This window comes from Alternaria arbusti, assembly GCF_024043155.1.
Source record: "Alternaria arbusti strain BMP 1465 chromosome Unknown scaffold_12, whole genome shotgun sequence".
Classification (NCBI taxonomy): domain Eukaryota; kingdom Fungi; phylum Ascomycota; class Dothideomycetes; order Pleosporales; family Pleosporaceae; genus Alternaria; species Alternaria arbusti.
This window is the reverse complement of record NW_026249952.1, coordinates 756538-783741: the sequence shown is the minus strand read 5'-3', so window position 1 is coordinate 783741 and position 27204 is coordinate 756538. Positions and strand designations below refer to the sequence as shown.

The window sequence follows — 27204 nt, the reverse complement described above, 5'->3', positions numbered from 1 at the left end:
TGGCGCCCTGATTTACGGGTAGTGTTCCGATGAGTGTGATATCGTGCGGCCTACCTTAGATGACGGCACTTGTCAAAAACAACCTGTCCGGTCAAGTATTGGGGTCGGGGCTGCTCCATTCATTTCGATACGAGTACTCTCCTCCAAAATGTGGAAGTCCCTTAAACGCTTCGTCCACACCTCAACCCCATTGAACAAGCGAACCAGAGGTACTTCGAAAACGACTGGGCTCCCATCAAACAACATGGAGAGCATCGACAGCAGCGGAGACGATCGAACGATTCAGAACCTTACGAACAACCTCTCGACTATCTCCGCACTCCTCGATGATCCCCAGGCTCACGGTCTTTCGGGAGAGGTTACGGAATACGGGTGCCTTCTAAAAAGCTTCTAGCTTATGTTGACTTCCGGAACAATCCGTCTAGCTACCGCACGCGACGAAGAGAGGCGCAATATGGTGTCGCATGTAAGCTGGTTCCTCAGCTACTTACAGGACTATCAAACGACTGCAACCCCGCCCCAGGCCCAATTTTTCTCGTCAGCGACATACATCTACAACTTCATCAACCGTTCTACCATCGGCAATTCTACCACCAACGATTCCGAAGAGATTCGACGCTTGCGCGAGGCGTACGAACGCTTAAAAGCCCTTGCGGTCGAGCCACAACCTACGCATGTGCAGCGCAATGAAGTGAACAACGGCGCCACGTCTCACCAATTCATAGGAAGACATCAGAACAACAACACAGGTGGAGGTTTCCAGCTAAATGGTAACACAACCGGTAACACAGGTCATTTCTATCAGGGAAATGGGCAGAGTGGAAGTCCAAACACTCAGGTGTAGAACGAGTGTGAAGCGGTGCAGGGCACTCGGTTTAAGGTATCTCGTTGGAGTGTCAAGAGGCGGGTACATGTGTGATGTCTTGAGTTTGAAGTATTTGTTGGGTAATAAGATTTAGTTTTAACGTATGATGATATGGCTTGGAGTACCGCTTTTGTTTCGATATATGTGTACCGTGATGTGTTGGGCTCGATGTAGTTGGGCCGGATCTATCTCAAATTGATCGGTCCAGTGAAATCACCCGAGAGTTGAATGCCAGATCCCGTGTTGTTGTACTGTGTGCCGCCATAGGCAGTGAATTGAGTCCCCTTCTTCGCAGACGGATGTATTGAGTGTCGGTAAGAATTTCCAGACTCATCCTCTCCACTCTCTCTGATCGCTCTACGCAATCTTTTGAACGCTTTCTGACGCCCTTCCCCATATACAAGGGGCATGGAAACATCGCATATCCCTAACAGCGAATACGCATAGTCTTCCTCGCGTTTAGCTTCGCGATTACTAGCCCAGGCCATACGTTCGTTGATATCAAAGTCGAATATAGTGTGTTGTTCACGCAGTACTCCCGCGAGGATTCCGGTGATACCAACGATCTCCTCGAGAAGCCTCTCTCGGTTTCCTAACCATTTGTGATTGGCAGAGAAGAATTCGACAGCTCGTGGCGCAAGGAGCTCCTGAAGTGTCCACATCCGGGTGAACCATCTGCTGTTTCTGAATGCTTGTTTCCAATAACCCTGGCCGTTCTCAACGCTGTCCTGACATTGTAATAAAACATCCGATAGATACACGTAGCATCGGCTAGCTTTCTGATACCATCGAAACATCGAATTTATCGCTTCCGAGAGCTCAGCACTGCTCTGCTTATTGATGCAACAAGTGTCGATCCAAAAATGTTGTAGGTTGTCTAATGAAGCTTGTTTTCCGCAGAACACAAGCTTGTCATAGCCCTTTTTCTCTCTAGCTGTGTTATTTAGTAGGTCTTGGTATGTAACCTCGTCCCCGTTCTGCCCCCAGGTATGTGAGAGGATAGCATATTCAGGAAGGCTATCCCCAAAGTACTCGACGAGGCTGAAGGAATCTGCGCCATGCAGCTGCAGAAGATGCATAGAGGCAGTTCGGGATGGCTTGACCAGCGGTCATGGACACAAGGAAGAGCTCAACGGGTATACATCGGTATGTAGCGAAAAGGCCGTAGTCGGCACTTGCGCGGGTGGTGGTAAAAGAGAAGTATGAGCGCGAGCGGCAGGCCAACAGTCCGGGTTGCATGCCCAGGTGCGCTTGCAACCATCAGTGAGCTCCCGTGACGCGAGGGCTCTTCAAGCTTGCACCTTCTCAGCGGCCTCTCATGACCGTTGCCGATGCAAACCTCGCTCGCAGCTCCACGGCGCACGTCTCCGGGCAGGTGCAGCGGTCGATTAGACACACCAAAAGGCAGTGTTTAAACCATAAACTTAGGTGGTGCGGCTGTCTGATCTTTTGACGTTCGTGCTAAAATCACCTGGGCACCTGGGCACTCTTTACGCGACGCGTGTGACAGGCAAAATCAGAGGCTATCTAGGTACAATGCAGCTACTTTCTACTCCTTACAAGTGGTTTCACTAGTATTTTGCAATTCAGAACAACTGACAGAGAAGGAAGGGATGTTAACGCGATTATTCCGCGCGAGGTTAAATTCAAGCTAGCTCTGCCTCAATAACGCTTTCTACAGAGTGAGGTGGCCTCCATATGTTAAGCACGTTCAACCCCGCACTCTCCACCAGGGCCCGCCACTCAGCCTCCGTCCTCTCCTTCGCACCAAGGCACGCCATCATGGTGATATCGGACGTCGTCACACGAGCCAGCGGCTTCACAGAGCTAACCAAGCTTTCGTGAATGAGAAGCTTCGAGTACCCGGGTTCCATAGCTTCGGCAAGGTGAGAAAGGATCTGCTTCGCCTGTGTGTCTTCCCAGTCGTGCAGCACGTTGTGCATGAAGTAGGCACGGGCACCTTTCACTGGCTGTGGTTTAAAAAAGTCATGAGGGTGGATAGAGATAGTGTCGTCAATAGTCAGCTCCTTGAGAATATCGGGCAGGTCTTGGAGCACCAGACTGCCCTCGGGGATATCAGGGTGGCGCAGATGGAATTTGGTCAGGTCGTGGCCCTTGCTACCACCGACATCGACGACAAGGGGCCGGTCGGGCTTGTACTCTTTCACAAGAGTCTCAGTTGGGTAGACATCAACCCAGGGCGTCAAGTTATGCTTGGAGTGACTCTCCATGGCATCATTAAATTCCCTTGCGGCGGCAGGGTTCGCGCCAAGGGACTGGAACAGATTCTCATCTGAGCCCTTCATGAATTGCCAGTTGCAGTCGTTGGGGTTAGTAGGGACCTTGTATCCCGTCTTCTTGAGGTAGGCTGGCAAAGTCCTGAACATGGGGGCATTGACAAAGCCATAAAATTCACCATAGACGTTGGCGAGGGCCTGATCCTCAGCGAGAGCGTGTACCCACGGTGTAGGCTTATAGGTGTCCTCGGCGGTCTCGATAACAAGATTCTGCCCAGAAATTTGCCGAATCATGCGACCTGTATTGCCGTCAGAATGCTCATCATGAGTTAAGCAGAGCAGACTTGTAACCTACGAATAAGCACTACATCGGCACCCGTCAACTCGGCCAGTTCCGCGCAAGTCTTCTCTCCGCCTCCGGTCTCGATCCATTTGCTGAAGACACCCGCGTCAATCAACGTCTTGACGCATGCATTGGTGGCCGGGTTGACCCAGCAGTGCTGCCAAACAATGTCCCACGGCTTGTGTACTTTGCTCAAGGCCAGGGTCAGCGCGTCCATGGCACGGACGCGCTCTGCTTCGCTAACGAAGGAGTTCGCGTCGAGGCCCTCCAGGGCTCCGATAAGTTGGTCCGCTGATGCCATGTTGGAAATAGGAATTAATTTTTGGGTAAAGGTGCAGGAACAACGGGAACGACACGCCGTTTGCTATTTGACAAAGAGTAATGTTGTTATCTACCGTAAATCGTGGCCATATCTACCGGCGGACTGGAGGTTTCCAAATACTATAGTAGTTAGTAAATTTCTTGTAACAGTTAAGCGCGTACTAAGATCCATTCTTCCTCTGTGCACTTGTCCTGATACGTAAACTGACTTGAACGACACGTGATATGGCCAAACTTCTACGGAGTAATTTGTCCCGAATCGCATCTAACAAGCCGCACGATTTAATGCCATGCGGGTGGAAGTGGTTACCACTGATCAGTTGAGGACACGGTATGCGAAATTTGAGTGAGCAAGGATGTCTCAGGGGCAGACCCACCCGTTGGGCCCCCAACTTCTCACGCCACTCTTGGCATGTCGTGCTTGGCACGCAGTCCCTCGAACTCGTGCGAGCGACCTTGACAAGACCTATTGTAGCAGTCGAACTTTGGTGTTGCTGAAGAGTATGTATTGCGTTTCACAGTCCCTCGCCTTAATAACATTGCCTCAACAACATCATTTCAACAGCATCAAAGCTTGCCCAATCATATCATCACTAGGCCCTTGCTGCCCTATCGCGCGCGTAGATGTTTAGAGGAACTACTGACCCCCGCACTGATACCAAGCTACTTGTCACGATCATCAATTGGCTTCGCCCATCGGTCGCCCTTTGCGCTCGTCGTCACGTTAAACTCAAGCGTCTTGTGGATCTGGTCCGCGCCGTGGTAAACGAGCGGGATGTCATCGATGCTTTCACCGGTGTGGGTCGATGTCCTCTCCACGTCATCCAACTGATGCCTCAGAAGTTTTTCCCATCTTCCGCTGGTGCTGGATAGTCCTCCTCGGTGGGTGGCGCTGCTGCGTTGTCCCTGGCTAGTGGTCCTACTGCCATTACCACTGCCACTGAGAGTCCGAACCTTGCCTCTGACCGAGCGGAAGAGCGGGCCCAGTGTGGGCAAAGAGGAGCATACGACGAGAATACAACCCTCTCCTAGACCAAGTATATCGAGAAGCGGGACCGGGTCTAACAAAGTTAATTCTGCGCTGAGAAATATGTGGGGTGGAAGTCTCACAGGTCGGGTTCTCAGCCAATACTACAAAGATTTCCCCAAAAATTGTGAGTTTGTAGATGGTGAGGATGAAGGCCAGGATAGTGAGGCCCAGCGCGATCGAGACCAGGATGCGGTTCTTGAGTGGCATGTTGAGGCGCATAATGAATGGAATCGGGTACACAGCGAAGAACACATCTAGGAAGGCAGAGTAGGCCGAAGTGAAGTAGCCCAAATCTGACATGACCTTGGTACTGGCACATTTTCCGCCCGGTATGGTTCTGTCCCAGCCGAATTCGACCGGATCGCATTGCTTGTACCACCAGATCGAGGTAGCCAATATGCAGGCCTGGGAGCTGAGCGCGAGGCCCCAGAACAGTATCGTCGTTTTGAGGCCGTAATCCAGAATACGCTTGAGAATAGCGATGATGGCGAACTTAGGTAGCGAAAACGTCCATATCAGTACCGAACTGATGATCACATTCCACTTGAGAGCTCGCGGTATCAACGGGGGATCGATGGCCTCCATCCTCCGTCCGAGACCGTACTGTGTGCCGATCGAGATCAGGATGCAGGTGACGAGCATCACAACGACGCAGAATACGGTGATATAGTCGTCCATTCCAAGGCCACCGCCTTTGCTGGACATGCGAGTGCCGACTCTCAACGCCACGAACACTGCAAGACAGTTAGCTACCATTCGGCGCGACATAAGAGGGCTACTCGCCAGCTGTGACTGCGAACATAGACCAGCAAGCCCTATCAGCGATAGTGCCATAGTCTTCCACGTCCCACAGTCCCATGGTGTTGACGATTGGTGTTGCAAAGGTTTGCGGAACGTTAGACGCTCCTGGTGTGATAAAGTGGGCTCATTGTTAGATACACTGCCGTCGGATGCGTAGCATGCCGCGTAGGATTGCGCGTAGGATGCGTTCCATGTAACAGTCAGAATCCTTCGCCGGCCCCATGAAGTATCGATTTTCGTCACATAGTTGGCATGTGTTATTTAAATTGCCAATGCATACCGTGTACAGAGGATCGACATGTGATCGGAAACTCCTACAGGGGAAAATAGCAGGAAAATCATCTCGTACGGCATAATGACGGAAGTTGTTGAATGACTCAAGCGAATCAAAACACACCGATCGCCCTACCTTCTGAAAAGGTCAAAGGATTCCTACCCCAGGAGTTCCCGAAGTCCTGGCGAGACTCCGTATCAGCCCTGCGGTTCATGACTCATTTAACCGACATTCAGCTCTCTTCCAGAAATAAAGCAACATGTGACACAATCGACACAAACACCCAAATATCGCATGTGAAAGAAAGAGCATCTCGGCATATCGTATAGTCAGCTGTCCGCCAAGAGGAAGCCAGAGTATGGAAACCAGCTCTGCCAAGCTAACGGCTACTGTATGAAGTTATATGCTACATCCAAGCGATCAGGTTCAACAGAGAAGGTGAATGATACTATACGATGGGTCAGTGGCGTCAGCTCAGGCACACATTGGTACATTGGGTACATAGGCTTGGAACCCTTGGGGCAGTAGTTAATTGCTTCAATATATATTCGAGACGTCACCTCTTTCAATAGGCGTAGAACATCGTAGTCTCAGAGTTTGAACTCTTAATCCTCCTGTTCTCCCGCACCAACCACCAGCGCATGAACCATGCGCCAGCCGCACACATGAGTGCCATACCAGCACTCATAGCCAAGGGGAGGACGAACCGCGGCTCCGACCACTCTGGCCAGATGTACTATTTAACAGTAATTAGCTAGCATATCCGGGCGATCAAGATGCGAGACTTACGGGAGTCCAGATCAAGCTGAGTGTAGCTGCGACGTTGGCAATAGCCAGCGCCGCAGATTTCTTCTCTCTCGTTTGTCCACAGGTTGAGGACACCCATCCGAGGATAATGCTGTTGACGCCATACGTGCCGATGGTAAAGACGCACATGGCGAAGTACCTCGCGCCCACGTTCATGGTCGCGCAGCCGAGCACGAAGCCAAAGACAGCCACGCCTTTGGCAATGGTAATGTGCCAGGTGCGTTCGTTGAAATGGCCGGACGATATGGCCCATGCGACGGAGAATGCGCCCGCAATTAAGTAAGGTGGGCATGTCAATACGAGTGTGACTTCTTGAGAGAAGCCGAGTGTGTTGACGATCGTTGGCATGAAGTTCTTGAACCTGCAGAGGTAGGGGTACGAAGTCAGTATATGTCTCACATGCACTTCGTACAGTCAGAACTTACCCATTGGTAGCAATGTGCCTAAACAATGTCAGAGACGGTAATTGTAGCGGGACCAATGGAACTAACAGGTGTTGCATGTAGACGAACACCCAAACTTTGGGGTCGCGGATAGCTTCCTTGAGGCCTGCGAGCATGGAGACGTCGGCGGAGTGGCCGACCGTGTCTCTCGCGACCCGAGCGTGCGCAAGTTGGCGTTCTTCGGGGTTGAGCCACCATGTGGTTAAAGGCTCGTCAGGGAGGGTAAAGCAAGCTATTACGGCAATGATGAAGGTGACGACACCCTGTATTATGAACAACCAACGCCATCCGCTTGACGTGAGGTCAGTATCTGTTTCACAAGAACTGTGTGGGGATCATACCTGATACCACGGACACCATCGAGTTTGAAGACGCCAAGCGCAATGAGTCCAGCGAATGACGACGCGAGGATGTTGCCAGAGTAGAGAATGCTGATGCGTGTCGCAATCTCCTTCCTCGTGTAGAAGATACTCAAGAGATACAACGCTCCTGGGTAGTATGGTGCCTCGACTACACCTAGGAAAAAGCGCACAAGTACGATGCCTGTGTAGTTGTGTACGATAGCTGTAAGCCCGCTTACAATCGCCCATCCCATCATACAAATTCCCATGTACCACGAAGGTTTTACTCGAGTGATGATCATGTTACTCGGTATCTGGCCTAGGATATACCCGACGAAAAGAATAGAGATAGCAGTGCTGTATTGGTTGCTGGTGAGTCCAAGGTCGTCTTGGAAACCATTGAGGCGGGCGAGGGTGATGGCATTGCGGTCTAGGTAGTTGAGCCAGTACATCAGCCAAAGCATGGGCTGGATCGGGTAATTAGTCAAATTTTGGGAGGTGTGCCAATAGTTGACTGACCATAATCCAGATATCCAGCTTCCTGACGAGCTTCTTTTCCTCAGGGCTCGTCTTAGCCACGGCCCCAGAGTAATCACCTTTGACCTCGACTTTCTCATACTCCATATGCTGGCTCTGGAACTTCTCATCGATGGGGTCCACGGTGTGACCTGACATGGGAGATTCTACACCCTGTACGGGCTCAGGTTGTGGTACCGCCATGGTATCGTCGATAGGGTCTTTCAGCGTCAAGAGTAGGGCAAGAACCCAGGCTAAAGGCACTGCGAAAAAGATGCATGGCCCTATTGACGGCACAGTGATTTATATCGAATCTCGTTCATTTACCCCGCGCATCGAACACTAGTCCTTCTCCCCATGGGGTCGCCCCGGATAATGGTGTCCTCGCACCAGATATCGACATGAAAGTCAGGGTTGGGGCGCTAAGATCCCAACTTTGGTAGTCCCGCTCCGAAGCGCTGACTCGCAGTGGCGGGTCACCACCCCTCGGCGACGCCGCCCCGAGCAAGACTACCGGTGGACTGCTTGGCAACGACGCCGCTCGGCGTGCCTACGCCGAAAGACGCAAATGTAACTATTCCAGAGCGACCGCATCTTCCGTGAGCCGCAAGCGTGACAGATGTGTGGTGATTGTGGCGCCGATAATTCCAGCCAATTGATTGTGGCCAATTTCCGGCACACTCGAAACTGTCGATTGCTTCACCCCGCGCAAAAGCGGGCAGCCTCATACGAAGCCAGCTTTGGCAACGGTGGAAGCATGCTAACATCAAAAATGCGTATCCATTGTCATGTCGTTGAGCTGAGGTTCCATACCACCGTACAAGTCGAAGCTGTCGAACCACGCCTGAGAGAACCGATACACGGACATGTCGACTTGTTGTTGATCGTACATTTGTCGTAGATCATACGCAGAGCCCTTGAATTCATTTTCGATCGCCAGTGGGGATGCATTAGACACCATTCCATCGGTTCCAACAGGCTGAAGGTACTGTGGGTGCATCCAGTGAGGCTGGCCCAACCCATTCGAGTCTGCATCCGCCGCCAGCTCCGACCGGTTGCTGCACTGGTGGGCACTGTCTTCTGTGCTGTTGGCCGCAGGGGCGGTGACGGCGATGGGGTGTGTGCTGAATTTGATAACGTCGATTAGGATAGCATCGCTCAGCCTGTTGAAGACATCGACGCAGCGTTGCAACGACTTCCATCTTTCCGATACCGCTACAAGGACGTTTGAGCATGTTCGTGTATCGCTAATCACTTCCATAGTGCTTGGATTTCTGATCAGCAGACCACCTAGTCGTTGACCTTGCTGTCTCCGAATGGCCTGGTAGTGCATCGTTACAGCGTACACATATGATAACCCTGCCATAAACAAAGCTTGTAATGAAAGCCAGCTGTGATTCAAGAGCCCCATACGATGAAGGCTAGCATACGAGGATATGGAAGCCTGAGAGGAGGCGAAAATCGCTTGTACCGCAACTGAGTCTCTTGACGTGTCCAGTGTGGGCGATGGTCGATGGAGCATTAGCACGGCGTTATGGTATATCATCTCGAACCAAGTTGGTGAAGTGAAGCAAGATGAAGGCCTGCCTTCATCCAGAGAACCCGGATGAGCGACGGTTTCGGCATTCAGGCGCCAAACTCTGAGGTCGGCAGCGAATTCATTTCTACGGTGGCGGAGCTCATCATCCGACTGATTTCTTCGACGGTGACTGTGCAGAGTCTGGATGATATCACCACACAGTAGGCGATACTTGATGATCTGAACGAAAATTGGTATGCGGCGGCATTTGACCAGGTTCTCGACCATGGGCGTTTCGAGTCCAGAAAGCAGGATCACGTCACATAGGTCAGACGGTAGTGCCGCGTCTACGTCGTCGTTGTGAATTGCCAGAGGTCTGCCAAGTATATTGCTGACTATTCTAGTACGCTGTCAGCTAGTTCACCCTCTGGCATATGCTCGCGTCACAATTGCTTAACATACCTGTCCATAGCCACAATGCTCCAAAAGCAAAGCCGGGAAACTTCCTGCTGTACAAGATCGGCACTCAAGTCTGCATTACTTGTAGAGTCATCCGAGCGTTTGTAAGGATATGCAGTTTCACAATGAAGGCCAAGTTCCAGGGCAATTCTGCTTCCCACTCCTACCAGATGCCACATGCCTGTGTAATTATTAGATGGCTCTTGCGATCAGGCAAGATCTGCTCTGATGTATGGAGGTGTAGCAACATACTGGCTGAGGTATCTTCCATGGAACTGCTCATGCGATACTGAATCAACAGGATAACTGCTTGAAGTGCGCCGAGCCCGCCTTTCTCCAAGACGATCGAGGCTCGCTTCATCGCCCGTATGTAATGAGTATGAGCACTTGGTAGCCCTTGCCAATCGGACCGGCAGATGCTGGCTGTCGCGATAGCGAGAACCATGTCGAAAATGAAGGTTTCACTTGCGGAGCGCGTGGATGAAGTCGCGTTCGAGCTATATATTTCCGAAAGCATCGCACCGAGAGTAGCAGGGAGGACCACAGGGTAGCGTAAGTGGTCATGGTTGAGATATGACAGTACAAGTCTGCTCGCTGTCTGTTCAGATGGTAAGTCTCGAGCAAACTCAATAGCGGAAGCAGTCGCGTTGATAGCATCAGCGTCAACAGGTGGAGTTGTCGACGGCGTTGAAGTTCCAACGTCCACATTGGCTCTGATGAAGTTCGCGAGAAGTATGCCGCTTGACGACCCCAGATAGTTCCTTTCTCCGGACGCATTGATCGAGAGGTAGGACACTTCACCCGCGACGTCGGTAGATGTACGACGCTGCGAAGTGCCACTGTCGTTTCTGGAATGATTACTTTGGGCATTGGGGGCGGAATTCTGGCCTGTAGAGGATACTGAGTCTGCCCTCCTTTGTTGCACAAGAGTCCTATTTTGAACTTCTAAGCGCTTAATTCTGCGTTCAAGCGTGTCTACGTGGGCCTGGCTGTAGGTGCGCGCTTTGGTCCGATCTGTATAGCGGCATTCTGATCCATTCAAGCTGCATCGTCGGCACGGGAGAAGCTTGTCGCATCGAACTTTCCTCTCATGACAGTGATCGCACCTGCACGTCGACGTTAGCGCTCTATACGCGTCGAGACGCGTTGTGACCGACCGGGTAATGGGCTACGAAGACATACGCTTGCATGGCTAGGATCGTGCCCTTGCGCGTCTGAGAAGCTCGGTGCCCAGATCCGAGGGTTTCGGTGTGTGGGAGCGAGATGTGGAGTAGGAAGAGAACCGCTGGCCGAGATGTTGGCATGGTGCAAGTGCCGGCACCGGGAAGCGGGCGAGCAGTAGCGTGATTCGGCCTCGGCCCTCCACGACCGAGGATGGAGTCATTCTGCACGAACAATTACGCTAGGATGATGGCGTCGATGTCGTGAATTGAAGAGTAAACACGCTCGCAATGTGCGCGATAGATTGTGGGGTAGTTTACTTCCCAACGTTGACATGCGACACGCGACATCTTCCAAGGTTGTGCCTCGCCCACTCACGTGCACTTGCCTGCGATGACGCAGAGCGCAATGAACCACTCACAACTTCCGCAGCCTTAACACTGCGAGAGAATGTGCAGCGATACCCGAAGACCATGTTTATGGTCATCAATACCAAAACAGTAGCGAATTCAGGGGAATCTTTTGATAGCAGCCCCAGGCGACAGACAGCCTGAACGTCAAGACCGACAGCAATATCACCTGGGCAGGCCTCGCGTCAATTCGAACCCGTACTACTTCCAATATTTAAGTATACAGGCTCATCTTTCTAGAGAGTAGAACTGGAGTACATCACCTCGTGTGTCTTCGTTACCACGAAGCCCCTCTGGCTACATTGCGATCGCGCAGGCAGCAGCGACATACATTACACCCGCAATTCAGCGCGACTTACGACGTGCAACTTCCTACAAACACCGTTCTTGGTTCCACTCCTGCTCCCATCTTCAACTCTTGCCAACGAAGCCCAATCCATCACCATGGTAGTCAGCCCGCTCTTAACACAGCCGATGTCCTATGAGCCCATCGAAACCCGCCTTGCCGCCATGCGCGCTGCTCTATCCGAAGGCTTCTCTCCCAACGAAGTCGACACGCGCCCCCGCGGTGTAGGCCGCCCGCTAGACTGTGCAATCGAAGATGGCTGGCCCGCCGACTTTGCCCATCTCAAGCAAAATCTCCCTATTGTCAATCTGCTCCTCGACGCCGGGGCTGACCCCAGGCTTCCTTCTCGGGATCCGCGCGGCCACTCGCCAATTGATTCCCTAGAGGCCTGGTTCAAGCAGTATGACATCAGAGGGCATGAATTCGGCCCTGAGCATTTAGAGCTGAAACCGTTCTTTGAGAAGGCTTTGGAAGCTATGAAAAAAGTTGCAGATGAGCTTAATGGTGAGTTTGCGTTGACATAGTGTTGTGTATGTCTCTTGTTCGTTGGCTAAGCTGGAGTGCGATTAGCAAAAGACGCCGCTGAAGCAGCTGAAGCAGCCAGAAAAGCTCGTAGAGAGAGACCGTTGTTTGGTAGACTGAAGTTTTGGTGACGCGATCGATGTAGCCGCAAGAGGTGGTAACAATGCGTTTGCGCGTTTAGCCCGCGGAACAGGCTTAGCCCTTTGCTTATGAGGCGGCACCGCAATTTATCTGGTGGCTTCAGCATAATCGAGAGCACTGTATAGTGTGGGCAGTGAACAGAATGTAGTATCTTGTACCTGTCTCATGGGTCTGAGGCGATCCGGCGACAAACTTCCAAAATCGCGACTATTGGGACGGGAAGATGGAAGACAAGAAGGCAGAAAGGCGGCAAGGGAAGGAACTGCAAAGAACGCCAATGGGGACGAATGCGATTTGTCCAATGCGCATGTGTTCCTACCTTTTGTATATCGTACGTCCTGTTTATACACGCCACATGCAAGTTGATAGGGGCTCTCCACCATACAGCTTCGTCATGTAGTGGCATTTTCAAGATATTATACTGTACAACCCCATACCATCCGATCAATCCTCGATATCATCATCACTCAACGTGAGACTAGCACCTTTGTCCGCTAAACCAGCAATCGCTGTTTCCGGCTCTTGTGCCTTACTCTCAAACTTCACTCGTCCTCTCTTCTTCGGCGTCTCCAGAGTCGGTTTGTCCGTAGACCACTGCTCTTGCTCGCCAGGGCGAATGTCTTCCTCAGCATCATCTTCTTCAGTGGCACCAGAGAGAGCGTTTCCGGTGAAGGCTGTGATCTTCCGGATTTCGCGCACGGTGGCTGCTGTGTATGGGTTCGGCATGCGTGATTTGCGCAAGATGGTGGTCATGTAAGGTAGACGTTCCAGGAGCATTTCATTTCGCGCCGAGCCGCCACTTCCAAGGTGAATTGAAGCTGGCGCATCGTCTTCGGCATCTTTCGAGCCGGATGCTGATAAGGGCTGTGAAAACGAGGTATTGCCTTTCCACGACTCGACTCCTCCGCTCAAGAAAGCCGCTTTCGATGTAGTTGACCCTGTCGAAAAGAGCTCACCACGCTGCGCCTTTGATACCCACATCTCCAGTGAGCCCTCAATCTCTTCCTGTTGTTTCCATATCCGTAGCGACGCCGGATAGTACATGACAAACGCGTTGCCTTTGGCCGCTCCACCACTTGCTCCTTGGCCTTTCGCCTTGATGCCCATGATGCCTGGAGGCGGTGCAACGCGCTTGACGGGATATGGCAGGTTATACAGAAGCCCGCGCACGCTCGTCTGAAAGCACATCTCGTCTTGACGTAGATTGTCCGCACTAGTACCTTGGAGGGCCCGTCGGCCAGCGCCAGCGCCGAAGCGGTCCGGCGATAGAAGGTCGGCATCGGAAAGAGCTTCTATACAGCCCTCGATAGAATCCATGGTTTCCTCGCTATCTGCAGCGCCGCAGGACAGGACGTAGTTCTCATGTAGAGCAGCGACAAAGGTTTGGGTATCGGTACCCAGCTCATCGATGAGAGTGTCGACATTGACCTCCGAGGCCTTCGGTCTTCGCCTTTCGGGAAACCAGTTCGGTGGATGTGCCATGGGTGTGTTAGGGTCCTCCGGTAGACGCTTGTTGTACACAACCCTCCCAACAGCATGAAAGATGCCGAGAGTGCTTTCGCGCTGCGTCACCATTTCGAGCGACTCTTGCTCGATCTTCGTCATCGGTATGTCTTTCGGGCCCTTCTTCTTCGTGAGGTTGACCTTCGCGCCCCAGCCTTCCGCATCATCACCTCGCAGGCAGAGGAATTCGAGGGAGGAGACAGCGCTGCGGATGTCTCCAAGTTCTGCAAGACGCTGAATTGCCTGTGGCCCTAGAGTCTTCTTGCGCCCGGATTGGCGCGCCTCCTTGACAACAATCGTTTCTAGCGCCTTTGTCATGTATGTGGGGGCGATTGGGTTGAACTCGAGAACAGACACTCCGGGATGGGTCAGAATCTCAGGGCCCAACAGCCGATGTGCAGTGAAGCTGTCGGCTGCCGCCGTGTTGGTAGACAGCAGGGTCTCGGATATTATCATTACGATTGGGGTCACTGGCTGCTCGGGATCGACCTGGGTCGAAAAGAAAGCAGTGGCTGATTGCGTATTGGCAGCAAGATAGTTGAGGACGGAAGAGCGAAAAGATTGAACGGCCGAAGAAGTACGTGTGAATGTATTCGGAAATTCCTCTACTAGGACCAGCTGCTTCTGCCTTTCAGTCTGACTGTTCGACGAAGCCGTCTGGGCACTCATTGTCGGCTCATCGAAGGCCAGACTACCAAAGGCTCCAGTCCTTCCAACGAATTCTTCGAACTGTGCAGTAGCGGACACAAAACTGTCGGAGGTTGACATGGAACCTATAGGGTTCTTCCATTCATGCATGTGGATGCCCAGTTCCTTGGACAGCAGGGACATAGTGGTGGTCTTCCCGCTGCCAGCAGGGCCTTTGAGCAGCAGCAATCGCTTGCGTGCCTTGCCGCTGAAGACGTCAGTGAGCCATGTCCGCACGTCCGCCACCTTCCTCTTATGCACAGCGAGCTCATCGAGCGACACTGGGCCGTACTTTTCAGTCCACGGCCGCCGGTCTTCTGTATCCTGCCGCGCTGGCTGGGACGATATCGGTGTTGTGGATAGCGGTGTTGTACTACGCGCTCCGCTCGCTGTTCGCAAGAACTTCTGCCTGTTGCTCACAGCATTGGCAGGGTCCGTTGGCGCTGTCGCAGCGATCGGTCTCTTACGAACGGGGAGGGGTTTCGGGGGCTTGATGGACGGCGCATCGTCTGAGGAATCAAAGATATCGTCTACATCTTCAATTGACAGGGCCGGTTTCTCAGGGCTCGGCGTGGGGTGCAGCGACTGCGAGCGCGGTATATTACTGAAGAAAGAAGTGATGGGCTTGGATGCTGGCTTTGCTTTAGCCGGCGATTTGGCTGGAGACTTCTTAGTAGGAACTGCTCGCGATCGCGTGGGCGAGGCTGCACGTGTCTTGGATCGGGTAGCCTTCTTTTCTCCATGCGCCCCAGTCGCGACGCCTGTTAGTGTGCCCCTCTTGGGACGCGCGGGAGGCGGTGTATGTGAATCATCCGCCTCAGACTCGGATGAGACGACGATCGGCTTTTTGCGCGTAGCCCGAAGCTTAGCCATGCCGCCCCCGTTTGATGGACCTGGAGAGCACTCGAACGCAGAGTGACATGCTCAGTACTAGGCCGGTTGGGGGTGCAGAGCGCGTGATGGGAGTCCAGCAGCCGTGTCGAGGCTGCGTCGCGTCGGAGCGCGGAGGAAGTTCCACGGGCCCAAGCGCGCTAGGCACAGTGGGGCCAAGAGCTGCTAAGGCTGTTGACAACGCACCTCTTTTCTGCATCTTCACACACACCGCTGCTCTTTTCCCGCTAGCACCCGCTGTAGTGCGCTCCTTTCGAGGCTCATATGCAGCTAACTTGTCCAACCGGAGACCGCCACAACGCCCTCCCTGCCACTGCTGCATGAGGTTCAATTTTCGAGCCCCAGCGGCGTCATCGCGTGCATATCGGCTCGTTGAATCGCTGTCCGACAGTAAACATCAACAAAGAATTCGGTCCATGGCCTGTGGCCGGTCCACTGTCGCTGGCCGCCATCGTCGTACAGAGTGAGCAGCGCAGCAAGACCATATAGACGTAATTGTACCAGACACGCGAAGTCGCATACGATGGCTGGTAACGCAACGCTCGGGGCATATAAATTAGACCGCTCGAGTTTACGATGAGCTGGCACTTCCCTGCCAATCTCCCATTGGGCGGGAAGGCGTTTGCAGCTTGTACTATCCTCTTCCATTCTTTTCACTGCCGCATTCCTTATATGCTGATTTCGCGCGTGCTCGTTGTTTTTTGACATGTTCCCCGTCGTCATGCCCCGTTAACAGGCGCCTTTTCTAATTTTTGCGAGTATCTGAGCTCAACGTGAGAAGCGCAAACGCCAGCGCAGGATTTGGGAGTTCTTGTTGTCTTTAACGCTATTTACAAGAACTATCACGTTTGGCGGCCGTTATGGCAAAGAAGAAGAAAAGCAGCAAGAAACCGGTGGAGCCCGTTGCTCCACCTGACAACGTGCCAACGAATGCTGCGGAACCAATTCCTGATGCGCCTGAAGCTCCATTGACAGCAGAGGAATCAGCCACAGAAGCAGAGTCCGGGGAGCAGTCCATGCCAACCGCTTCCGAAGTGGAGCCCGACGAGGGTACGGTTCCCACGCTGGTGGACGAGTCCACATCTGCACCCTCACAACACCCTGAGACCATAGAGACTATACCAGACGAGGCTGCAGAGGCACCGGCCACTGAGATCATACCTGCTGCAGAGCTAGATCCACCTATGGGGGAAGAGCAGGAATCTGGGTCGCCAGCGGATACTACCGAGGCCGTGGAGTCAGAGATTGCCGGGCAAAGCGCTGAAGACATGCATCATACTACAGAAGAAGATGAAGAGTCATCGGTTATTTGGGTTGGAGACACGCAAGACCCAGAACCCAATGCAGAGCAGCAAAATACTCCGGAGGAACAGCAGACCCTACAACTAGACGAAGAGTCCACACCCCAGCCAGACCTCGTTCCAACTCAAGATTCTATTGAACCAGCAGACACGCCGGTTGAAGACACACTCCCGCCACAAGAATCCACAACGGAGTTAGCGCCTGAAGCAGAACCTGAAGTAATTACTACCACCACGGAAGAAGCTATCGAACCGATAGACCAGATGGATGGCGGTCTTAAGGAGAACGGAGCTGAGCAAGATCCGGCGGAGATAGCCGAGGCACCAGAGGCACCAGAGATAATGGAAGCACCTGAAGTACCAGAGGCGCCGGAAGTGCCAGAGGCACCCGAAGCCCTAGACACACCCACAGTACCAGAAGTTCCAGAGGCACCAGAGGCTCCCGAAGTGCCAGAACTACTAGAGGTACCTGAAGCGTCCGAGGCTCCCGAGGCTCCCGAAGCGCCGGAAGTGCCAGAAGCACCAGAGGCACCGCAACCACCAGAAGCTGCCGAAGCGCCAGAAGTACCGGATGCGCCCGAAGCACCCGAAGCAGCAGAGGTACCAGAAGTGCCTGAGGCCCCAGAAGCGCCAGAGGTACCAGAAGCACCTGAAGTACCCGAAGCACCTGAAGTACCCGAAGCACCTGAAGTACCAGAAGCACCTGAAGTACCAGAAGCGCCAGAGGCTCCCGCTGCCCCTCAGGCTCCATCAGTGGTGTCAGTTGGGAGTGATGAGGACGACATCATCGAAGCTTTTACAGTCGAGGATCTATCAGCACCGGAACCAGAGTCCGAGGCCCTTCCAATAACAGTCGAACGGTCGGTGGACGTCGGGCTACCAGATGCGCCTGTCGAAGGAATGTCAGCACCAGAAGCCCCTGAGACAATCACACAGCCTGAGCCTATTCCCGAGACTTCATCTACAGATGCCCACATTGAGCCGATAGAAGAGCTCGTCGTAGCTGCCCAAGACAAAGTACCAAGACAGCATGCCGACCAAGAGCAAGAGCGGCTTGAGGCCGAAGCAGCGGCTGCTGCTGAGGCTCAAGAATCTGCCTCGCTAGCGCAGGCCGCCCAACCCCAGGAAGACGCACAGCGAGAAGAACTGAAGAGATTGGAGCAAGAAGCAATCGAGCACGAGAGGTTAGCGAAGGAGGCCGAGGCCAACAGACTACTGGAGGAGCGACGCGCAAGAGAGGCCCAGGAAGAGCTGGAAGCTGCCGAAGCCGTGAAACGGGCTCTGGAAACCATGAGAGCCAAGAAGGAAGAGCAGCATAAGGAGACCGAGAGGCTCGAACAAGAGCGACTGGCCCGTGAAAGGCTCGAGCAAGAGAAGTTAGAGCAGATTGTCGAAGCGAGGAAGCTTCTGGCATTAATGGAAGAAGAACGGAGGGCCGCGGAGATCCAAGAAGAGGCCGAAGCCGCTGCAGTCGCCGAAAAGGCTCGGAAAGAGAAGGAAGAGGTCGAAGCTGCAGCTGCTGCCGAACGTGCTCGACAAGAGAAGGAAGAACTCCGGCAGGAACAATTACGACGTGAGAGAGCCGAAGAGGCTCGAATTGCTAGGAAAGCCCGAGCAGCTGCGGATGTCCTTGCGGAAGAGCAGAGAGAGGAAGCAGAACGGTTGGAACGGCTGGCCCAGGACGAGTCACGTGAGCAAGCCGAGATACCATTCATCGCACGTCGATCCATGATCGAATCAGCACGTGCTCCGTCACCTCCTTCGGGAGTACCTGACATGCATGATCGTTCTCCAGTCTCTGATCGACCGTTTCGATCGTATCGATCTTTCGCGCCACATGCACCGAAGCTTAGAACACACGAAGCGGGTCCAAACCATGCACCGAAGCCTTATGCTGTGGCACAGCTCATTGAGGATAACAGACCTGCGGCCCCGAGCCCGCCAATGAGTAAAGCTCGACCAAGGTATGTGAATTCCATTTCTCAGTCCGGTGAGGTAGTCTCTCGGCGCTTCTTCGGCGGACCGTCAACCACGACGCCGGACCCAAAGCGAACATGCTCGAGATACATAAGGTTCCTGGCCGAACTCTGATGGATTACGATACTAACTACATGTTTCCCTCTAGACACGCTCCCACCTTTGACAGCGACGACGATTCAGATTCTGCTCTAGTACAAAACAGGATAGCGTCGAGGCGTCCATTTAGCGGTGAAGCGCATGAAGTGTCGCGGTCCCACTTAGGCCCACATCAACCACGTAGCGCTTTTGCATCCCGAGTGCCTGTTGAGCCCACCTATCCGGCCCCTCCACCAAATTATCATCCCAGCTACTATGCCCCGCCAGCCCAGCCGCCTCACCACTACCCAGATCATGCCTACGGCATGAGTCAGCAGGGTTATCCCGCGCCTAACCCCAATCCTTACGGCCCTTCGTCGCATTCTTCCTCCCCTCCCTACCAGGAATCATGGAGCCAATACCCACCCGGGTACCCTCCTTATGGCAGCCCACATCATCGACAGGACTCCTCTGGTTCTAGAGACCTTCATTCACATGTTTTAGCCAGTCGACCTGCAATCGAACACGTGTCTGGCGACGCACTCTCACATATCCCGCAGACTGATCTGCACGTTCTACTTGCGCATTACAAAGAGACTCACAACCAACTGCGTGCTAGGGAGGACCTGCTTCGTCGGCAAACTGCTGAGCAAGAGCAGAAACTCCGCGCAAAGGATGGTGAGATTGGTGAGCTGAAGCAGAAGATTCGCAACTTGGAAGACAGGCATTCAGCCGAGGCAACCAGACTACACTTTCAGATCGGGAATCTGGAAGAGCAAGTCAGAGAGCTCCGAGAGCTGATTGCTGAAACCAAGAAAGCTAGAAGAGACGCCGAAGAGACCAAGTTGGTACTGGATGCAGCCATGAGGTCGTGGGAGGACAGGTACAAAGAGCTGGAAGATGTGCATCGCACGCTGGAGAGGACCTCTGCCGAGGAGAGGGAAAGAGCATGGAGAGATTTCGACGAATGGAAGGAGGCCACGAACACGAAACACGATGCGGAGAAGATCGCCCTTGCTATCCAATTCGACAAGAAGCTGAAGCAAGCTGGGCAAGATGCTGCCGAGGCGGCTGAGCTCAGGGCTCAGCTTCAGGCAGCTCTTGACCGAGAGCAAGAACTCATCAGGGAGCGCGACGACCTTCAGAAGATGCGAGAAGACTCAGATCGCCGGGCTGGGGAAGAAGCAGCGAGAGCCGATCAACTGGCGAGAGAGAAGGATGAGCTGATGAACTCGTTCGACCAACTCAGAGCCGAGAGTCAGAGGGAGAAGGAGGTCATCAGAAGCGTTGCCAGCAACCTTGAGTCGGAGAAGTCTAGACTTGAGAAGATGATGGAATGCTATGGTGACATCGCCGAGATCAAGAGCAAGGGCGACAGCTACTAGTAAGTGATTCCCCGTTTTGCACATTCGCTCTTGATGCCGGCACGATGGTAGCAGGGGCTGCATTGCCGCCAGTGTTGGTTGATGGTGGTCGGTTTGGGTGCGCTTCGTTATCCTTCAACGGGCAATGAAGTGCACCGAGATCAGTTGCTTATCTTCTGGCCGGCGGCTGTGATGATGCAACGGAAGCCACCGTGTATTGCCATACACTGTCTTTCTCGTCTACCGCTCGCGTAATGCGATGTTTGTTATCGCGTCCCTTCACTGTCGCTTTGTTCAGTACAGAGTCGCTCGCTAACATCATCGCGTCTAGCCTGGTATCCTTCACTCAGCTTCAAAGGCAAATCATCGATCTTGCTACAACCCATTTCGTTCACCTTCCAGTAAGGCCGCCGCCGGAGGATCTTGCGCAAGTGCCGTCCAACCTACCGTCCTTCCTTGGTGATAGCATTGCCTCCAGACAAGTCCGAACCGCATACATCGCCCACACTGTATCGAAGCTCATTACTTTCCGTGTCTTTGGCCCATTCCTGTTCAGTCTTGGACGCCGCTACGACAAAGCCGACTCTCTTTTCTCCTCGATGAGCCACCACATTCGCGAGAAGAGCACCCGCAAAGAAGCGATTTGGCGACAACAAACACTCCTTGCTGCTTTTACCAGCACTGGCGCGAAGCAGCGCATCAATACTGCTGCCGGAACCGTTGTCGAGGAGATCGTCAACGCTATCCGACACTTTGCTGATCCAAAAGAGGAAGAAGGCATCAAGATCGCCGTGAAGCGCATCGTGAAGGTCGCTGCGGAGACATGGAGATTTGCTCGTCTCGAGCGCGAAATGATCACCGCCGTCATGCCTGCGCTGCACGACGAAGAACATCAATTTACCAGCAACCAGTTCTGGCCAGCTTACAGCCCAGAAACAGGCTCAGCGACGGATGACCCACCTCCTCCTGATTCGCAACGACAATTGTTACTCAGGATCTTCCCGGTTGTATACCGCGAATCGAAGCACGAGATCTTCCAGAACAACGAAGAGCAGCGTGACGAAGGCTGCATTCTCCACCATGGGCTGGCTCTGTATGATGATGCAGAGCCAGTTGTGACGAGAATGGAGGAGCTCAAATCTGCTGGTTTGCCTCCCCATACCACTGCATTAACGAGTCCGACTGACGAGGGCAAGTTTCCGCCGCCGGTACGTAACACCACCCGCGTGTTCACCTTACCCCAGCGTTCCTAGCACCGCTTTCGAGCTTCCTTCACCCAGCCTCTGACAGGCTCGCGATATATCGAGATCTACGTAAGATGAAAAGACTGCTTCAGATCACTTGGCTAACACGCTGGCTTTCCAGGCTTGCCCGCCTCCTCGCGACCCGATACCACCTCCCCCCTCTCCCCCCGCCCCTCGATCTCCGACGAAAGCCGAGACGAATACGGATGAGGAATCTCCAGTGTCACGTCCGATGTCACCGGAGAAGCCAGAGAAGCCCAAGAAGCTCTCGGCTATCGAGCGAGCGTTGAACCTCTTCTCTAATCCTTCCTCGGATGACAAGATGAAGCCTCCACCTCCAGGCTCTACCTTCTCACGTCCGCCGGCGCCCCCGACGTCCGTGTTTACGTCGCCCAGGAACTTCATTGGCATGCCCGTCGAGAGTTTGGCTCCCTCACATGCTCCGAGTGCAAGGAAGAAGCCCCCGCCACCACCGCCGAAACCTGCGTCGAAGCCTGACATACCTTCAACGGCTGCAGAAATCGCGGAAGCCATACGCCATCGCCAGTCTGTGGAGAGCGCGATCCTACCGCCGTCCTTCTCGCGGACTACGACGGATGACACTATCCACGAGCATCCCGATTCGCGAGCTCCTACGCCGGTAGACACGGTGTCTCACATGTTCGATGCCATCGATGAGATCGAAACGCTGGTGCCCCAACGTACGCGAACTACGTCTACCTCTACCACGCATTCGCGACGCCGCTCTACGCACACTCGCCGATCTACCGAACATGCCATCGAGGACGAGCTGTTTGACATCACTCCTCGACCGGATCACACTCGCAGAAAGAGCGGTTATGCGGCAAGCATTCGCACGACTAAGTCTGCCGATACCGAGCGCACTGATCGAAGTGAGCGCACCGACAAAAGTGAGCGCACCGATAAGAGCGAACGTACCGAAAAGAGTGAGCGGACAGACAAGAGCGAACGAACAGACAAGAGCGAGCGAACCGAGAAGAGCAGCCGCAGCCATCGGACAGAGAAGAGTGACCGTTCGGATAAAACCGAGCGCGAAAAGGCTCGTTATGTGTACGAGACGCGTGGTGCTGCTATGAAAGCTTTATATCCCAACACTCCGGTGAAGGGCTCCCATGGCAGCGCTAGACACTCCGAGAAGAGTGTGAAGAGCGAGAGAAGGAAGGAAAGAGGCAGCAAGGACTCAACCAAGGAATCAAACTTGACGAGAGAATCCCGAGAGTCGAGAGAGGCCAAGAGAGAATCACGAGAGGTCAAGAGACAAAGGAGTATCTCCGATGCTGGCACATGGGATACCAACAGCATCATGACTCACGACTTTGCGCCTACAACCATCACGACCAACGCACCCTATCCTTTCATGTACGACTCAAGACGAGACTCGAAAGAGTTGAAGCGAGAGTCCAGGGAGATACGGCGGCAACGCAGCATCTCTGACGCTGGCACTTGGGACACGAGCACTGAGATCAGTCAGCGTCCTCCACCGACCACGGTCTCGACCAACGTTCCCTATCCTACAGGAATGCCTTGGGAGCTGAAGCGATCACGAAGCATTTCCGACTGCGGTACCTGGGACACCAGCAGTGAGGTCACTCAACGTGCGCCTCCCACAACCGTATCGACCAATGTGCCCTACCCTATGGAACAACACGTGGACGAGTCGGAACGATGGTCTATGCCACCACCTCGCAACTCAATGAGGATGGAGGTCTCCGACGATGAAGTGTCTGACACTGGGACCTGGGATACCAACACTGAGATCAATACCCACCGTGCTCCCCCTACGACCGTGTCTACGAACGTGCCCTACCCTTCCTACAACGCTCCTTCTACAATTATCTCTACCAACACCCCTCGTTTCACACAGCCTCCTCGACAGCTACGCCGACCCAGCGTGTCCGACGATGACGCGTCTGATGATGACGTCTCCGACACTGGGACGTGGGACACCAATACCGAGATCACTACTCATCGCGCGCCTCCCACGACCGTCTCCACCAACGTCCCCTACTCAAGCATAATGCACCGCCAGCTGAGAAGGCTGAGCGGCAGCGATACCGGCACATGGGACACCGCTAGTGAGTTCACTCAACGTGCGCCTCCCACAACAGTGTCCACCAACGTCCCCTACCCCTCCGCGCAATTCAGCGACCTTGGCCCATCGAGCTACCCACCCGGCCCCTTCGAGCAGCTCAAGCGAGTCGAGCAACTCCGAAAGCAGCACGAGCACCACAGTTTCTCTGACGACGGGTCTGACTCCGGCACCTGGGACACAAGCAGTGAGATCACTCACGCTAACAACGGGCCTGCTACTGCTACGCAGGTGTCCCAGAATAAGTCCTACCACCGTTCTGAAAGGCCGAGGGCACCAAGGAGACAGACGAGCCCGGCTATTTCCGAGGCGGGGACGTGGGATACCAACAGTGTGATTACGAATAACGATATGAAGACGACTGTTTCGACGAATGTGGGGTATGCTTCTGAGCGAAGATCTCGATAGGTGGATGCGAGCATTGTGTGTGAAGACGGTCTAAACGGTCCGCGTGACACGGCTTTTTTCTATGAGTTACTGCTATTGCGCTTTGTTTCTTTTTGTTTTCGCTTTATGCGTATGGCCGCAGCTACGCAGTATTGTAGGAGCTCATGTTGATGATGCAGACGAAGGATGAACACGAGTGAGGATATATATGGATTACGGCCGAGCAATGCATGATGAAGAGTCTCGAGATGGTTGCATTTCTGTAGCAGGGCGTTCTGGTTCCTTGCTTGTTTGATTCGAAGTAGACGAGCTTGTAAGATAGTTATCATATCATCTGTTTTCAAGTGCAAAATACTGCTCTCATGATGGGATTGTGTGACGAAGTTCGTGTGTCTTTAGTTGTGCCTGGCAAAGTCATTGCTGGGACGCGTAATTCTATACTCGATTCCAGAGCCTTAGAATCCCCAAAAGGTATTCTGGTCTAGGAATTGTGCTCTCGTACACGCGGAGGTCTTGGTGGTGCCACCAAAGAAAGTGAAGGAAAGCTCCAAAACGCCGAGGCTAGCCCGAACATCAATCGCGCTCGAAGCTCAAGCTGCCAAGTCGCTCTCAAGAAAGTCCAACTTCCCATCTCAACACCACAAACAACAATTCTCACCTCCTTCAACCGCGCCAATTCGCGTCAAACACCCAGAAGAACTCATACCGAGCTCCACAAATGGCAGAACCATCTTCCAACCCAGCGGTCGCAAACCCCGACATCGATCCGGCACTCACAAATGGCGAGGCGCAACAAGCACCTACAGACCAACCCGCAGATGTAGAAATGGCAGATTCAGGCGCAGCACCAGCGGTAAGCGGCCCCTATATATCAGCAACCCGAACCCTCACTAACACACCCTTCAAGCCCACCACCCTCGACGCCTCAGCCTCAACAACCACCCACCAACCCAGCGTACAAACCGTCCCGCCCACACCCTCCACCTCAACCCCAGCACCGCCCTCCGCACCAAATCTACCGACCGCTACCACAGCGCCGACACCCACTCCCGCAGCCTCATCGCGCAACTCACCGCACCCCAGTGCGCAAGCGCCCACACAACCCATTCCACACGGTAGTCCCACGCGAGTGTACTTGAATCAGCATGTGACGCCGCATTTGCTCGAGGCGATGAAACATCTTGCTACTGCGGAGCCGGAGAAGCCGCTCAAGTGGTTGAGTGAGTTCTTGGCGGGGAAGAGTAGGGAGATTGAGGGGACATGATGGGCTCGTGGAGGATGAGTGATGGGATGACGGGCTAGGGAGGAGTTGAGCACGGCATATTTGGGACGCATACAATAAGGCCATGTATATGGGCGGCCGCATGGGGAGCTGTCGCTCAGTCACTCGTGGGCGAGAAGGAGACTGTCATACACATGCGTGTTTGGGCGGTGAGCTTCGCGATCTGTTTGTCAAGCTTGACTATTGAACAGGCAGCATGGTTTTGAAGAGCAAGCGACATGGGACGACTTCAAGCGCATGGCAGATGTTCACCAAAAGTAATAAGACGGCGTCAGGATGATACCCAAGTCAAGCAGCAATACAACAAGTAAATTCCAGACTTTGACACTTTCAATGCAAATTGGGTATAATTCAATTCGAGGTGATGCTTTTGATTGATTCATTCCATATCGTGATCCTGCTAGGTATCCGCAAAGCATCCATGCCCGTGAAACTCCACTTAAATGTCTACCATGACGACTACCATCCACACCAATCCGACATCTGCTTATGCGACGAGGGTAGAGGCGGTGGCGCTCTCGTACCTCCAGGTAGGGGGGAGGGCACCGACGGTCTTGTAGTAGCGGGAGAGCTGAAGATGATTAGCACGTGTTCTTCCACACGATTCAGTCGAGCAAACTTACACGGTGGATACGGGACTCGATGAGAATGAGGCGGAACTTGGAGTCGCGGTCCTTGCGGTTGGTCTGAAGGTGCTTGCGGACGGCAACGGCCTTCTTGATCAACATGTAGAGGTCCTCTGGGATGTCGGGGCTGAGGCCTTAAGCGCAAAATGTTAGCCTAGACCAACAAATGCAGTTTTGTATAGCGCGCAGATGCTCACGAGGAGCAGAGCTGTGTTGACATGCGCTTTCATGTGTATAGGGCAATCGTACCGTTCGACTTGAGGATTCGGAGGATCTTGTTGCCGGTGACAACCTTGACCTGAGCGACACCGTGCGAGTCACGGAGGATCTCACCAATCCTGCGATTGTGTTAGCCGACCAATTCCGTGTGTATTCCTTTCCAAGCGATTGTCTTACTGAGATGGTGTAGCACCCTTCTTCGCGAGCTTGCAGATCTGGTCGACAACCTGCTCGGGGGTGGTCTTCAACCACGCCGGGGGGCTGCGGGAGTAGGGGATGGCGGAGGCTGATATGCCCTTTCCGTTGCTGTGAAGACGACCCATATTGAATGAATGTTCCGGATGGCGACCTGGTCGATTAGTACGGAGACGTGGTGGTGGGCTTGTCGTGGGTTGAAGTTCGCGATCGAAGACTCCAATTTCTCGCGGCTCGGCTAGGTCTGTGGTGGACCGTGCGCGGACTAGCGTCAAAGCTCCTGCCTGACAAAAAGTCTGCGGCGACCAACCTCGTCCTCAACACCTCACGATGTCAAAACATTGACCTTGGCGTGCAAGCGCGATTGTCCCGGCTATGTTGAAGCTAGATGATCGCGCATCAGATTACGATTGATATCTTTTCGCAATTGCTTACCCTAAGCCAGCTACAGCAGCTCACTCCCAACGTAAGTTCAACCCAGTTCCTCCCTTCCATCACAATTATGAGATCCAGTGCATTCGACGCCTCTTATTTTAGGCGGGGTTCTTCGGAACTTCGCCGGTGCATAAATCTCTATTCTGAAAAGTGTCATCTCTGCTTTACTGCATGAAATCTTGCGAGCGACCAGTGCTGACAAGAAATAGACATACAGATCACCTCTACTTGCGCTTCCTCCTGCATTCACTACTCGGTATGTACTTCTGCCGTTTTCTTCATCGCACAATGATGACAACCCATACTTTTGGCACCTCTTATTTTAGGCACACCCGTAAGGGCGTTGCCAGTGCATTCAACTTATACTCT

The 27204-nt window shown here is 53.5% G+C and overlaps 11 protein-coding genes across 11 annotated transcripts; 6 read left to right on the top strand and 5 right to left on the bottom strand.

The window, feature by feature from the left end:
- Nucleotides 1-244: 244 nt before the first annotated feature.
- J4E86_008230 (uncharacterized protein) lies at nt 245-844 on the top strand (the record flags this gene model as incomplete). Its single annotated transcript, XM_051448744.1, has 3 exons — nt 245-358; nt 395-466; nt 524-844. 3 exons carry the CDS (start codon nt 245-247, stop codon nt 842-844), a joined length of 507 nt encoding a protein of 168 aa, XP_051300340.1.
- Nucleotides 845-2511: 1667 nt separating this feature from the next.
- J4E86_008229 (uncharacterized protein) lies at nt 2512-3746 on the bottom strand (the record flags this gene model as incomplete). Its single annotated transcript, XM_051448743.1, has 2 exons — nt 2512-3401; nt 3458-3746. 2 exons carry the CDS (start codon nt 3744-3746, stop codon nt 2512-2514), a joined length of 1179 nt encoding a protein of 392 aa, XP_051300339.1.
- A 683-nt stretch (nt 3747-4429) lies between these two features.
- Nucleotides 4430-5501, bottom strand: J4E86_008228 (uncharacterized protein; the record flags this gene model as incomplete). Its single annotated transcript, XM_051448742.1, has 2 exons — nt 4430-4827; nt 4877-5501. 2 exons carry the CDS (start codon nt 5499-5501, stop codon nt 4430-4432), a joined length of 1023 nt encoding a protein of 340 aa, XP_051300338.1.
- Nucleotides 5502-6436: 935 nt separating this feature from the next.
- J4E86_008227 (uncharacterized protein) lies at nt 6437-8182 on the bottom strand (the record flags this gene model as incomplete). Its single annotated transcript, XM_051448741.1, has 6 exons — nt 6437-6607; nt 6661-7039; nt 7104-7121; nt 7170-7412; nt 7463-7929; nt 7982-8182. The coding sequence occupies 6 exons, from the start codon at nt 8180-8182 to the stop codon at nt 6437-6439; spliced, it is 1479 nt and encodes a 492-aa protein (XP_051300337.1).
- Nucleotides 8183-11971: 3789 nt separating this feature from the next.
- Nucleotides 11972-12397, top strand: J4E86_008226 (uncharacterized protein; the record flags this gene model as incomplete). Its single annotated transcript, XM_051448740.1, has 2 exons — nt 11972-11977; nt 11999-12397. 2 exons carry the CDS (start codon nt 11972-11974, stop codon nt 12395-12397), a joined length of 405 nt encoding a protein of 134 aa, XP_051300336.1.
- Nucleotides 12398-12980: 583 nt separating this feature from the next.
- J4E86_008225 (uncharacterized protein) lies at nt 12981-15599 on the bottom strand (the record flags this gene model as incomplete). Its single annotated transcript, XM_051448739.1, has 1 exon — nt 12981-15599. The coding sequence occupies one exon, from the start codon at nt 15597-15599 to the stop codon at nt 12981-12983; it is 2619 nt and encodes an 872-aa protein (XP_051300335.1).
- An 878-nt stretch (nt 15600-16477) lies between these two features.
- Nucleotides 16478-18917, top strand: J4E86_008224 (uncharacterized protein; the record flags this gene model as incomplete). Its single annotated transcript, XM_051448738.1, has 2 exons — nt 16478-18882; nt 18905-18917. 2 exons carry the CDS (start codon nt 16478-16480, stop codon nt 18915-18917), a joined length of 2418 nt encoding a protein of 805 aa, XP_051300334.1.
- Nucleotides 18918-19382: 465 nt separating this feature from the next.
- J4E86_008223 (uncharacterized protein) lies at nt 19383-20358 on the top strand (the record flags this gene model as incomplete). Its single annotated transcript, XM_051448737.1, has 2 exons — nt 19383-19403; nt 19534-20358. 2 exons carry the CDS (start codon nt 19383-19385, stop codon nt 20356-20358), a joined length of 846 nt encoding a protein of 281 aa, XP_051300333.1.
- A 578-nt stretch (nt 20359-20936) lies between these two features.
- Nucleotides 20937-23936, top strand: J4E86_008222 (uncharacterized protein; the record flags this gene model as incomplete). The annotated part of the gene is made up of 3 exons (XM_051448736.1): nt 20937-21545; nt 21703-23878; nt 23923-23936. 3 exons carry the CDS (start codon nt 20937-20939, stop codon nt 23934-23936), a joined length of 2799 nt encoding a protein of 932 aa, XP_051300332.1.
- An 860-nt stretch (nt 23937-24796) lies between these two features.
- J4E86_008221 (uncharacterized protein) lies at nt 24797-25342 on the top strand (the record flags this gene model as incomplete). The annotated part of the gene is made up of 2 exons (XM_051448735.1): nt 24797-24931; nt 24986-25342. 2 exons carry the CDS (start codon nt 24797-24799, stop codon nt 25340-25342), a joined length of 492 nt encoding a protein of 163 aa, XP_051300331.1.
- A 505-nt stretch (nt 25343-25847) lies between these two features.
- RPS13A (40S ribosomal protein S13-1) lies at nt 25848-26528 on the bottom strand (the record flags this gene model as incomplete). The annotated part of the gene is made up of 4 exons (XM_051448734.1): nt 25848-25931; nt 25984-26120; nt 26236-26324; nt 26383-26528. The coding sequence occupies 4 exons, from the start codon at nt 26526-26528 to the stop codon at nt 25848-25850; spliced, it is 456 nt and encodes a 151-aa protein (XP_051300330.1).
- Between the last annotated feature and the right edge of the window lie 676 nt (nt 26529-27204).